Source organism: Coffea arabica, chromosome 3c (assembly GCF_036785885.1).
Source record: "Coffea arabica cultivar ET-39 chromosome 3c, Coffea Arabica ET-39 HiFi, whole genome shotgun sequence".
Lineage (NCBI taxonomy): Eukaryota > Viridiplantae > Streptophyta > Magnoliopsida > Gentianales > Rubiaceae > Coffea > Coffea arabica.
Window position 1 is genome coordinate 11,982,117 of NC_092314.1, and position 14,581 is coordinate 11,996,697.

At 33.0% G+C, this 14,581-nt stretch overlaps 1 protein-coding gene across 1 annotated transcript; it reads left to right on the forward strand.

The window, feature by feature from the left end:
• Window positions 1–3,117: 3,117 nt before the first annotated feature.
• On the forward strand, window positions 3,118–8,700 carry LOC113734594 (auxin-induced protein PCNT115-like). Its single transcript, XM_027261196.2, has 5 exons — window positions 3,118–3,552; window positions 5,736–5,936; window positions 6,947–7,119; window positions 7,204–7,306; window positions 8,108–8,700. The coding sequence occupies exons 1-5, from the start codon at window positions 3,325–3,327 to the stop codon at window positions 8,441–8,443; spliced, it is 1,041 nt and encodes a 346-aa protein (XP_027116997.1). The 5' UTR covers window positions 3,118–3,324; the 3' UTR covers window positions 8,444–8,700.
• The last annotated feature ends 5,881 nt before the right edge of the window (window positions 8,701–14,581 follow it).

The window sequence follows — 14,581 nt, forward strand, 5'->3', positions numbered from 1 at the left end:
TTTAAAATTCTTTATATATATTTTTTTAGATTTGTTTGTAATTTTCAAATCTATTGTATCTGTTAAATTATGATCTGTAATTTTTAATGGATGTTTGGCCTGCCATTAGGGGAGTTATGCAAATCAAATCATGTTAGATGATTTCCAAAAAAAACTTAATCGTCAATTACTCTTTCCCATTTTATTTGTCCACTTTTCAATTGTCAATAACTCTTTTAAGAAACTTTGTAATACAAAAATCAACTGAAACCAGTAGAATATTACTTTGTAATATTTTTTTTGACAAAAAAAAGTAGAATATACAATTAATAGCAGTATTCATATTATGTTTTTGTATATTACTTGTACATCTAATTAGTCCCATTTGGAGAAAAAAAAAGGATGAAGACAAAGACAAAAACACATAATAGTCACAAAAAACACAGATCTAGCTCAAAATATGGCAGTGACCAATTGTTCTGCAAAATTATTAGGATAAGCAGTTGACAGATTCTATAATCGCTTTTGGTCAAATATTATTTAAATTAGCTGGATGGTCAAATATTACTTTTAATTTTAATCATTTAAATTACCAGTTACTATCATCATTGGAAGAAGCACATTGAGGGTCTGTTTGGATTGTGAATTATTAGAGATATTTTTACTGTAGCACTTTTTATGATGTGATGTATGTGAGATAAAAAGGTAATTGGAAAGGTAAAAAGGTGTATTGGAAATTGTAATAATGATGTAAGCAAATAAATTTTGAGAAATAAAGCCCAATCCAAACAAAGCCTGAAGGAATGATACTCTAAGATGACTACAGAAATTTTCTAGCTGGTTATACAACATATTAATAGTTGAATGTTGACCTCACCAGCCATCCCTCATTCCTTGTCGCATCCTTTTTATGAATTGGATTCATCTATTTGGTGTTCTAAAATCACATTTAAAAGTTTTTTTTTTTTTGCGAAAGTGTTATTATTCAGGATGTGTATGATAATTTAAAATTTTAATAGTGGACCTAAAAATAAAACTTGTAAATTTTACATATGAGCCTACCTACTTTTAAAATAGAGGGAAAAAAACATCACATAACTTCAAGTCCAAGATTGTATGCAGTTTGTCCAATAAATAGATATTCATAATTCATAATTTCATATACACATGTTAACTAGAGATGTCAATCACAACCCAATTATATTGATCCGTTCAAAACCGTTCACTAATAACCCATCCAAATTCACTCATTAAAATTTAAATGGGTCTAAGTGAGTACCTAATTAAATCCATTTAATTGGTGGATAGTTGATTGATTTGACTCACCCATTTATAACCATTTAAAAAAATATATTTTTAAACTCAATTTTTACTAAGTGTTAAGAAGATAAATTTGAATTTCCTACAAATCTAATAACAATAAAATATCATTTTTCTTGTTAAACGACATGCAAAAAATTTTAAAAAAAATAGAATTTCAAATCAGTGTAAATGGGTAATTAAGTATTTTCATATCCATTTATTAAATAGATATAAATGGATTGATTCAATTATATCTATTATCCAATTAAAATTTGCTCAAACCTGTACAAGTCACTCATTTTTATGCTTCTAATGTTAATATATATTCACAAGTGAAGAGTGCAGCATTGACAAGGAAGATATACTTATTTATCCCAATATTATAGTCATTTTTTTCATTACAAAAGTATTGATAATTTCATAATTTCATCATCAGTGACATAACATTACATGAATTTCAACGAAGTATGTAATCAGTGACATGACATAACATGTCATCATTAGTCTTCAGCGGTGAATCTTATCACGAGGCTTCTTTTCGAAGCTTTGATTATGGCATACACTTCTGACAATATGTCCCTTTTAGAATAGGGATAAGTTTCTGTGACCAGGCTTCTTTTCAAAGCTTTGATTATGGCATACACTTCTGACAATGCCCCTTTTAGAATAGGGATAATTTCAGAAACCTCCCTAGGGTTTGTAACAATTTCATCGAACTTTCTTGAAATTTTTAATATTACACTTATCTCCCTTTATGATAGACAATAATTATAATAACCTTCATAATTTTTTCAAAGACAAGCTATTGATAAAAAAGATAAAAAAAAATGAAAACAATTCTTCTTGGCTAAGCCTCATATTGTGACTAAATTGTTTCACCCATAACCACTAAATTGTAATTTCTATTACTCAGAAAAGAAGCATTTTGGTAATTGAGGGGCTTGGTTGTTTGAGTGGGAAAAGGGTAAGAATTGTGAATTTTATGATTGACGGTTTGGTAGACAACATATGGAAAAAACTTATAGAGAGGTAAAAATTATAAAGATAAGAATTATGATGATGGATTTTGACATCTAAAATATCGAGCTTGTTCGAAAAAAGGAAGAAATGATAAGATCGAGTTTGAAAACTTGGGTAGATGTAGAAAATTATGAGATGAAAAATATTAGGACATTGTCTAAGTAATAAAACTCATAGGTTTATAGTATACAAGTGTATTCTTGATTTTTGAAAAATTTTAATGACTATTCATATTTTGAAAATTAGATAAGGGCAATTTTGGACATTCATATATTTTTCTGGTCTTACATCATCAAGGTGAAACTCAAACCTATGTTTTAGTAAATGTATGTGTAATTTTCAAAAAGTGAGGAAAGCTGTCTGAAATTATCAGAAACCTCAGGGGTGATTTATGAAATTATCCCTAATTTTTTTTTTGGTACAAAAAACTCCAAAATAATATGTCCCACACTCTGTGCCACACTCTGTGCCACTTTTTATTATATTGCTATTTTTCCTACATAAATAACATGTTTTAATTCTTTTTTGCTTTCTTAAGATCCAATAACTATTAATTAAGTAAAAAATAAATACAACAACTTCAAAAAAGCAATATATAATAGAAAATTAAAAAATACAGCAGAAAATTCATAAAAAATCTCATTTTTTATATATTTTGATTTTTTGACTTTGTTAAATTTTGTGTATTACTCAATTAATAGTTATTGGATCTTAAGGAAGCAAAAAAGAATTAAAATATGATGTTTATGTAGGAGAAATAGTAATATAATAAAAAATGGGACAGGCACATGGTGTGGGACAAAAGGTCCGTTGCACCAAAAAAGTGGCAGTTCAAACTGGAACCATCTCCTATTTTCGCAAGTCCTCCCGCCGGCGGCCCTGGGTCATCTATAAAAGTATAGACCAAGACAACACTAATCCCTCATCAGTCCACTCCATACTTCTTCTTCAAGCCTCAGCAACGAAACAATAAACTCTGCTCCACTCAACTCTTTCCTCTGTGTCTTGTGCTCTTGTCTGAAAATGGCGGCGTCAGAAGAAGTGAAAGTGCCAAGAATCAAGCTGGGGTCGCAAGGTTTTGAAGTTTCAGCTCAAGGGCTGGGCTGCATGGGCATGTCAGCCTTCTACGGGCCGCCAAAGCCCGAGCCTGATATGATCAAACTCATCCACCATGCTATTTGCAGAGGAATCACCCATCTTGACACCTCCGATATCTATGGACCTCACACCAACGAAATACTCATTGGCAAGGTACCATATTTGCAAATTTTCTGCTGTTGTCTGCTATGCGTAAACTCTTGTAATTTTAATTTCTAAAAGAGCATATTTTTAAATATTTTATTTAGGTAAATTATACTTAATCCCTTGCACTTCAAAATTTGTCTCCCTTTGTGCCCCCTTAATTTTGTTTGTCAGCACTTAAACTCCACTTGTTTAAATTGTAAGTATTATTAGTCAAATATGACATTGTTCTTCTTCATTTTTTCATGTTACTGCCTTTTCAGTTTGTCCTCCTTTATAAATATGGGATGAATTACTTTGATTTTGATTTTGGTGCAATTTTGTATAAAATGATTTTTGCTATGAAGTTATTGATTTATTATGAGCTATGCGTTGTATATTTACACAAATTCTGCTAGTTAAACATTCACTTGAGCAGGCCTTCCAAACATGAGCAATATAATTCTCTATGGGTGCATTTGGTAAAATTGACGATTGAAAATTGAAATCTAATTTAAAGTCTGAATCCATAAAATTATTAATTTGTTAAGTACTAAATTTGATACGTTTGAGTGCATGTCATGTCAAGTGATCACAGAATAACTCATCACTTATTTTTTAAAGCAAGTTTTGCTTAAGAAATTCAGTGCCATTTAATTAATTTAGATATTCAATGTTTAATTATCAAACATATATGAATATATTAACATCTGAATCTATTAATTTTAAGTGCTGAATTGGGTTATCAAACATGACCTATAATTATTAGGTAACCAAGCAGACAACATGTTTAGTGTATAATAGTAATTAACTTTCAATTTGTGTCGTTATTCTTTGGTAAAGAACTCTTAGAATTATTAATAATAAATTTCTCATACACGGGAATCAAAATAATTGAAGTTTTATCTCTACCATTGAGATATGTTGCCATCTAAAAGAAAGGAAAGGGAAGGAAACATGGGGGAAAATAGGGAAAGGGCAAAGTGATGATAAATAAAATTGGAAGTAGCAAAATGAGACAAATGAATTATTGCAAGGGGTTAAGTGTAAATTATGTTTATTTTATGAGACCATTTAGGCAGAAAGACTGGACCCTTTTAACGCGCCAATCAAAAGTTCCAATTGCTGAAAATAACATAAAAACTTGACTTTGTTTGGTTTGGCGTTTTTGGAGGTGGTTCATGAAAATTTTATTGTAGTTTTTTTTTTCATCTTGAAAAATATACTTTTTTCATCAATTTATGGAAAGTTTACAATTTCTCTGATAACAGATGGTAAAATTTACTTTTTACGAGCACTGAAGTTTTAAAGATTATGAAAAGAGAATTGTATGAAGGAATAGAAGGGAAAAGAAGGGTAAGAAAATGGATGGATTGTGTTTGGATTGATTTTGGGAGGGGCAAGGAGAGGAAACGGAGAGAAAAGGAAATGGATGGATTGTGTTTTGCTCAGACATCATTTCCATACAAAAGTAGATAGAAACAGAGGGAAAGAAAATCTTGTTGATGATTTTCTAGTAAAATGCCTCGAGCACCCAAATTTTACATAAACTTGCCATTTGTGAAACCTGCTTTAGATATGAATTGTGGGATGCAACAGCAGGCTAGGAATGTTTGACGAAGCAACTTGTGTAGATATTTTATCGTTAAGTAAAGAGAAAAACTATTCCTTTCATGTCTGTCGTTCTACCAAACAGCATATTTAGGTTTTCTTTCTTTCCCATTCATATCTAATCCAAATAAGACAAATGAGAACTATTTTCTCTACTCTCCTTTCCTTTCTTTTTCACTAGCATGTTTTATTTATTTATTTATCCTTTCCTTTGATCCAAATGGTTCCTAAAAGGCCACTAATTATTCTACATTGACCAGTTCCCTATTTTTGTATTAATTTGCATGTGCACGATTCTGTGTATGTTCATGTTGTGCATCAAATCTTGTGAATGACAAAGCTAGAGTGTAAATTTAAGTTGAAGAAATATAAAACAAAAAAGAAAATGGATTGGCTCCTTTAAGAGTATCAGACTTCTAAACCCCAAGGATTACATAATTTTCATATCCTTTGCGATACAAAGAAGTGGCATAGCCTTAACAATGAAGTGTTGGAAAAACTCCAGAAGGAATGTGCCATCCATGAAATCCCAAATCGGCTTGCTGTACCATGCAGTAATGTGTATGTCCTTGATGATTAACATAATGAAATCATGGTTCTAGGCCTTGAAGGAAGGAATAAGAGCGAAAGTGGAGCTAGCAACAAAATTTGCAATCAGTTATCAGGATGAGAAGTTTGATGTACGTGGTGATCCAGCCTATGTGAGGGCTTGTTGTGAAGCGAGTTTGAAGCGGCTTGATGTGGACTGCATTGATCTCTATTATCAACATCGCATTGATACACGTGTGCCCATTGAAGTCACGGTTTGCTCGTCTTGCCTTTCTTGTTTTTTAGCTCCACCTCATTCTTGATGAAACAAAAGTTTGATCAACTCCAAATTTTGAATAATTCAGTTTCATGTCCGTTTCAATTCTTCAAAAGTTGCACAGAAAAGTTAGTCAACCTTATGGTCTCGGCTAATCTGCAGTATGGTATAGCTGATTTTGCACAAGGCATCCTGAAAAGTGAAAACAATGAATATGTCTTATATTAGCTTTGGCTGTCCTGCTGAGGGATATACAGGTGGAAATCATGCTATACATTGTACAGCTTTCCTTTAGAACCAAGAAACCCGAGCATTCTCTTTCAATTGAGATAGGCTATCTGGTTGAGTAATGATCTGCTATTTACTTACCTTGTCAACCATTTTCAGTTGGTGCCTAAAGCACTGCAGATAGACATTTATTATTGATATCTAAAAAACATGGTACTCATTTTGTCCAGAGCACAGCTTTTTGTCTAATTGTCAAAGCCAGCTGCAACTGCCCCATTGACCTCTCCAGACAATTCAAAGATTTCAGCAGCTTGCTTACATTCAGCTTTTATGAAACAATTTCTGTCTTCTTTTTCTCATGTAATCAGCAAAGAATTGTCTTGGTTTCCCTGAGTATTAGATAGAAACTTTCTTGCAGTTTAATCACTCAAAATACAAGCAAGTATAAAGGAAATCAAGCAAAATTGGCAACTGATAATTGGTATGTACGGCCATTATTATATATAGAAGTCAACAATGCCATGTAATCATATTGGAGGAGCATTATGTTGGCATGGTCCAGTAGAACTAAGTCCTCCGGTGGGCTGTACATAGAGAACTATCACTGGATGCTGATTGCCATTTTCATCAATTAGTGATTTCAGTTTGATGTATACTTTGTCCACGACATCGTTGAACTAGTGCAACTTTTACTTTTTGCACGTAATATTTCGATTATCTGCCTAAGTGTTGAATGTAATAAATCAGCTTAGCATCTTCTTGTCCATTGAAATTCTCTAGATAGGAGAGCTCAAGAAACTGGTTGAAGAGGGTAAAATAAAGTATATAGGTCTGTCTGAGGCCTCAGCTTCAACAATTCGAAGAGCACATGCTGTTCATCCAATAACAGCTGTACAGTTGGAGTGGTCATTGTGGACCAGAGATGTCGAGGAAGAGATTATTCCCACTTGCAGGTAGTGCATATATTCTGCTGCATTTTCTACATGGTCTAGAAGAAATATTAAGTTCTCAATTCAGTTTTTGGTATAATCTTTCAGAGAGCTTGGCATAGGGATTGTTGCATACAGTCCACTTGGACGAGGTTTCTTCTCATCAGGTCCAAAGCTGATTGAGAATTTGGCTGAAGGTGACTACCGAAAGGTTTGTGCATATCGAAAAAGATGGAGTTTTTGAGTATACATTGTTTATAGTTCGAATAAGTTTCTCACTCATCTATTTTTACCACATTCAGTGGCAATCATGCTTGATATCAAAAGAGGAAGAAACTATGTCACTTTTTAAGTAAAAGTCTCTTTACGGTTTTGAAGGGAAAAGGACCTTAGACTTCAATTTCATCATTTAATCTCAGGCACAGAACTTATGCTGTCCTGTGAAACTATCATTTTTCCTTTACCATTAATCCTAAAACTGAGTTTCATTGGTCAGAAATATACTTCATAGTAGTACCTCCTCTAGCGTTCATCGTAGTACCTCCATCGTTCAAACAAACAAAAATTAGTTGATTTGTATTTTAAGTTTCCTCTTTGATGGGAAATGTATCTCAGAACTTAACTCCAACGGTTGATGCTTCCTCCGTGGAGTATTCAGTCGAACTTGATGCATTGTTCTTTCCCCTGAACTTGTGCCCTTCAAACAGTATTTCTGATCATCTTGAAGTAATTAGTACCGTCTGTTCATTACTCCCTCCCGATTTCTTGCATTATAGCTTCCTCTTTAATGGGAAATGTATCTCAGGATCTACATTCTACAATTGAGGTTTCTTAGAGTACTCAGTCCACCTTACTGGATTGTTCCTTCCCCTGAACTTTGTACACCTTAAACAATACTATCGATCATTTTGAAGTTATTCATATTGTCTTCATTTGTAGATGACACATGCTTTGCTCCCTTTTGAATTTCTGGCATTACAGTTGCTTAAATTTTGAAATTCATACAATGTAGGATATGCCAAGGTTTCAAGCAGAGAATTTGGAGCAGAACAAGAACTTGTATGAGCGGGTCAATGCCATTGCTTCAAGGAAGGGTTGTACTCCATCACAGCTAGCATTGGCCTGGGTCCATCACCAAGGCAATGATGTTTGCCCCATACCTGGCACTACCAAGATTGAGAACCTCAATCAGAATATAGGAGCTTTGTCTGTAAAACTGTCAGCAGAGGAAATGGCGGAACTTGAATCTTTTGCTTCTGCGGGAGTCAAGGGTGATAGGTATGGGCCTGGCCTTGGTACTTGGCAAACTTCTGAAACTCCACCTTTGTCAACCTGGAAGAGAACATGAAGACATACTTTGTTATTGCAATAATTCCTTCTAGCTATGTGCCTGATGGTGGATTCCACTATATTAAGAGTTGAGTGATATGTATTTGTTCCAATAAAGTTTGACATACTATTGTCTCTAGGGTTAAGGCAAGTAAAGTTATAAGAAGAATGGAGTTTCTTCAGAGGTTGTAATGAATAAATATCTGGTCATGTAAAAGCAGAATATAATTTTCCTTGCAGTTGAATGCATTAAAGGTTATATATTGTACTTTTGAATGCTATAGTGGTCCATTTTTTATGTGCTACTGCTACGAGAGTTATAGATTGTCGAACAGCATTCAATTCAGGACTTATTAAACATAAGCATATAAACATTTTATGCTCGGAATATTTACATCAAAAGAAACTCCAAGGTCACATCATTGTAAAGTGTAAACTACATCATATTAACAAAAAGCAAAAAAAAAAAAAAAAAAGGTCTAAATGAGGAAAAAAATGTACTATAGAAGTAGTCAACAATGTCATGTAATCATTTGATCCTAAAATTGAGATTAAAATTTAGTTGATTTGTATTTTGAGTTTCATCTTTGATGGGAAATGTATCTCAGAACTCAACTCCAATAGTTGATGTTTCCTACTTGGAGTACTCAGTCCACCTTGATGCATTGATCTTTCCCCTGAACTTGTGCCCGTCAAACAATATTTCTGATCATCTTGAAGTAATTAGTACCATCTGTTCATTACTCCCTTTTGATTTCTTGCATTATAGTTTCCTCTTTAATGGGAAATGTATGTCAAGATCTACCTTCTACAATTGAGATTTCTTAGAGTACTCAGTCCACCTTACTAGATTGTTCTTTTCCGTGAACTTTGTTCACTTCAAACATTACTATGATCATCTTGAAGTTATTCGTATTGTTGTCTTTTGTAGACGACACATGCTTTACTAATTACTGCACTTTGAATTTCTGCATTGCAGTTGCTTAAATTTTGAAATTCATACAATTTAGAATATGCCAAGGTTTCAAGTAGAGAATTTGGAGCACAACAAGAAGTTGTATGAGCGGGTCAATGCCATTGCTTCAAGGAAGAGTTGTACTCCATCACAGCAAGCGTTGGCCTGGGTCCATACCAAGGCAATGATGTTTGTCCCATAACTAGCACTACCAAGATTGGAAACCTCAATCAGAATATAGGAGCTTTGTCTGTAAAACTGTCAGCAGAAGATATGGCTGAACTTGAATCTATTGCATCAGCTAGAGTCAAGGGTGATAGATATGATCCTGGCCGTATCAAGGGCAGAGGTTATGGGATCTGATTATGGGCAACTGATTATGGAATCTATTCTATCATAATTGCAAAGATTATGACTGAAATTATGGGATCTGCTCTATCATGTATATTAGCTGTATATTAGCATATGTGTCATTAATATATCAGATAGGTAGATATATTCTTACATAGAATAGAATGTACAGAGTTTCTATTTAATGGAAAAGATGCACAAAAGACAGCATTCAGTCTTTGATCTAGAAAATTGTCATGGTATCAGAGCTGGTTATTTGAATTTCTGTGTCTTTCAAAATTTGCTGAGTTGTTATTCTTCTTGGGTTGATTATTTTGATCAATCATTTGGTTTCAAGATATCATTTTGGGTCAATCATATTGTGGTTGGCAGCCTTTCTTGTAATTCAGATCTTTGTTTTTTTGAAAGTATGTCTGTGGCAAACTCTTTGGGAAAAACACATACGGAATCTTTGTCTATCAAGTTCATTGGGAAAAATTATGCAGCATGGGATTTAGAATGTTTCTAAAGGCAAAGAGCTTTGGAGTCATATTGATGGGTCTTCTACAGAACCTAGAGATGGAAAAGAATTTAGTCAATGGGAGGCAAAGGATGCTAGAATTATTTCTTGGATTCTAGCATCTATTGAAGCTCATATGGTGAATAATTTACACTCCTTTAATACAGCAAAGGAGATGTAGGATCATTTGAAGCGTGTATATCATCAAGATAATACAGCAAGAAGATTTCAACTTGAATTGGAAATTAGTAACTACGGCCAAGATAACCTCTCTATTAAGCAGTATTATTCTGGATTTTTTAATTTATGGAGCGAATACTCTGGTATAATCTATTCTAAGGTACCAAGCGAAGCCTTAGCTGGTATTCAAGCAGTTCATGAAGTTAGTAAGCGTGACCAGTTTCTAATGAAACTAAAGCTTGAATTTGAAGCGGTCAGAGCTGGATTGTTAAATAGAAATCCAATTCCTTCTTTAGATGTATGTCTTGGTGACTTGTTGCAAGAAGAACTGAGAATGGCTACACAAACTATCATAGGTGCATCGAAGGAGATATCCGAAGTTGTCAATATTGCCTATGCTGCTCAAGGGAGGAATCGCGAAAAGGGACAAGTACAGTGCTTAAAAGCAGTCTGTTTGCCAGACACATGGTGAGCCACATTTAAAAATTGGTTTCTATCATAAAGCCTATCATGTCCGGACAGAAGATGGACTGTTTTTTAAATTTTTTATGAAAGCAAGTGAAAAGTGTTGCAACTCAGGACTTGGATGGTAATTCTAAAATTTATTAGTGCACCTACCTTTTAACTTTTGGTGTGCTTTTAAGGTATCAAATGGGGGAAAAAAAACCAACACCATATAACTTCAAATGCAAGATGGTACGAAATTTGTATCCATTGACATGTAAAAAGTGCACCGTTCATCACAAAGATATTTATCCTAATATTAGATTCATTTTTTCAAAAATTCAACTTTGCATGCAAACATGTAATCAATATGCATAAATAGATAGCATTAGATGAATTTAAACAAGTAGCCTTCAAATTTAAAAATATTTGATTTCATAAAGGTGCATTCGCAATTTAGAAAAAGGACTTTTCAAATGGCAAATCTAGAGAGCAATAAATACTCCTACTTTATTTTGATTTCAAATCTTATTTTGACTTGTCAAAAAAGTGAAACACGAAACCAATAATGGGTCAGATACAAGGCTAATTACTCAGAATATCGATGTAAAAAATATTGGACATATATGATTTTGACAATGGGCATGTATAAAACTATTGCTGTAAGGTTGTGTCAGCCCGGCAGCAAAAGAGGGTTTTTTTTTAAAGCCTGCCATTGCCACCGAGCTGACACGGCTCGGCAGCAATAGTTTAATTTTTTTTAAACGCTGCCGGGCCTTGTCAGCCAGATAGAACAAAAAAAAAAAATTTTTTTTTAAACACAGCCCGGCAGCGGGCAACATTTGCAAAAAACTTTAAAAAGCTGGCTGCCGGGCTACGACAGTTCAAAAGATTTTGCTATCCGCCTACAACACCAGGTGATAAAGATAAGGGCAAAGGCGTACCGGGCATTGATATGATCATTTCCGGTGCATGTTTTAAAATTTCAAATATTTGAATATGGGGATTTAGCGTTATTTTAATCTTTTATTATTATAATGCTTGTCGTTATTTTTAAATTTCACAATTTCAGCATGTCATGTTGTGCATTTTTCCTTCTTTTTTTTTTTGCCTATTTTGTTTTTATATTGCACAATAACTTTATATTTATAAAATTATATTGTACATTAAAAATTACATAATAATTTTAACAAACAATTTTCCGGTACAATTTGAAAACTGCATCTTATTGTAAAATGAAAGAGATTTTTTGTTTAAAAAACCTTTTTTTAGTTTTTTTACCTATCGGAGTAATTATTAATTTTACAAATCTGTTTTCATCTTTTTCTTACGTTCCAACTTTGAAACGTAATTTAATTAACTTAAAAGACTGTCGGGTTTAGTATGTCAGGTATCACACTTGTTGTAATTAAAAAAAAATTTTCTTCTTATTTTTCATTTTTTGTTTTTATATTGCAAAATAAATTTATACATTTTTTCGATTTTTCTATACAATTTATAACAAAAAAAATAATATCAAATATTATACATTGTAATTTTAACAATTATTTTGCAACGGTTTAAAAAACCTTTTTTTAGTTTAACATCCTATATATTTTACGAAAATGATTTGAATATTTTTTAATCATTTAAAGAAAAGATAGATTTCTACAATTACTATTTTTTAAATTTTAATCCTTAAGATAAAGATTTTTGCGGGAAAGATGAAGATTTAAAGAAACAATAAAGAGGCAAAGAAAATAAAAGAGAAAAATAGGAGAGGTAATTTTGTCCAATGGAGGATATAATGAGACAGAAAAATTCCGATGAGGGATAAAGTAAAAAAAGAGATATATTTTAAGGACATTAATTGTGATTAACCCTATTTCTTATGCTCAATTTGTAACTGGTCCAAAGCATCAAAAGTAGCGTCCGCCTCCCAGGTGATGAATTCATGGTCTTGAATGTCCAATAACCTAAGAAGAGTAAAAAGATCACTTTAAAGTTGCTCCACACCCTACAAATGCTTCTGATACTAACTTTCTCGTCATATTAACAAATGCTCCGCACCTTAATGCTTCAGCACCCGTAAAAAACGTGTTTTTGCAACTGGTCCAAGAGTTGAACCCTTCGCTCAGAGTTACTTCTGGATGTTGAAAAAAACATTTCGATCACTTGAATCTAACCTCCCGCGTCTAATCAAGCCAGAAGGCCAGCTTTTTTTTCACTGACCCTTCAACGTGAACCTTCTGAGAACTTATCTCAAGGGAAACTTTTAGTGGTTCAGTAGAATTTTTTTTAATCCTCTTACATGTTTCATTCGTATCTCCTACTTCATGTCCGTGCATTGTTGAATTCTGAAGTGCAGGTCTTCTTTCGCCCGTATTGTTAACCTTCTTTTTCATGTTCATTGAAGCACAGCATTCTTTTTTCAGGTTTGAAATTTTTTTTTTAAATTGGACTAGCTGCTGGACTGAGCTTTTTAAAGTTTTTTGCAGATGTGCGTCAGCCCGGCAGCCAGCGAATTAAGAAAAAAAAAATTTTTTTGAGGCCCGGCAGCGTTTAAAAAAAAAAAACTATTGCTACCGGGCAAGCTTTAAAAAAAAAAAAAAAAAAACCCTAACAGCAATATTTTTATACATGCCCATTGTCAGAACCATATATGTCCAATTTTTTTTTCATCGATATTCTGAGTAATTAGCTGAGATAGAGAGGAGTATTAGAAATTTGTTTTCTAGATTCTTTGGTCTCCCAATTTTTTCAACGGGTCAACTCCGATCATTATTATCACAGTCATGTGATTGTAGGTCTACCACGCTTCATAGTCCACAACGTGGATTGGCACCACAAAGGATGGTTTCAAAACACCATTTTAGTCTAGTAAGGATTGTGTATATAACACAAGTCTTTTTAGGTTTTCCCTCCCCTGTAATCTAAAATAAAATAAAATAGGTTATACAATTGTTATAGTCTTCAGAAAAAAAGGATAGGTCCCACCCTATTATTATTATTTTTCTTTTATAAATCAACAACGCCTATTCTACACCTATTTCAACTTCTATTCTAGGGGAACGGGAGGTTCAACTGAAAAATTAATGGTGATTGAACCACGAACGGACCAAAAACTTTCAAGATAAAATTTGATCTAAAAAATAAATAATAATATATTAACTTATTATTTAATGCGATACATATTCAAATATATTAAATTTAATAATTTAATAAATTTTAAATTTTACATTTTAAATTTTAATTTTCAACCTTCAATGTTGCCGTACTTACAACAACAACTTCTAGATGGTCAACACTTAGAGTCGTAGCCCTTGCTTTTGGCATACCCTAGTCCCTATTTCTGTTGTTATCAATGAGGAAGCAAATGTCTGCTATTAATTACACGAGACATCAGTAGGTTTGTTTGGATTGGAGGTTATTTGAAATATTTTTTTGAGATAATTAATGTAGTACTTTTTGTGATGTAATGTATATAAGATAAAATTGTGATTGGAAATTGTGTGGATGCAAAACAAAATTTTGAAATTTTTTTTTGAAAACCTTAATATTATTGGCTGCACTACAAATCAGTCAAAACTCAAGAGATGATATTAATTGAAACAAGTGGGCAAATTGAACGAGGATGCGTAATTGACATGGAAGTCTTGGTAGACTTGGAGGTAGGCTTGTCAACGGATTGGGTCTGGGTCGGAATTCATTATTCTGGACCCGGATCCGACATACTATATTGGACTCGG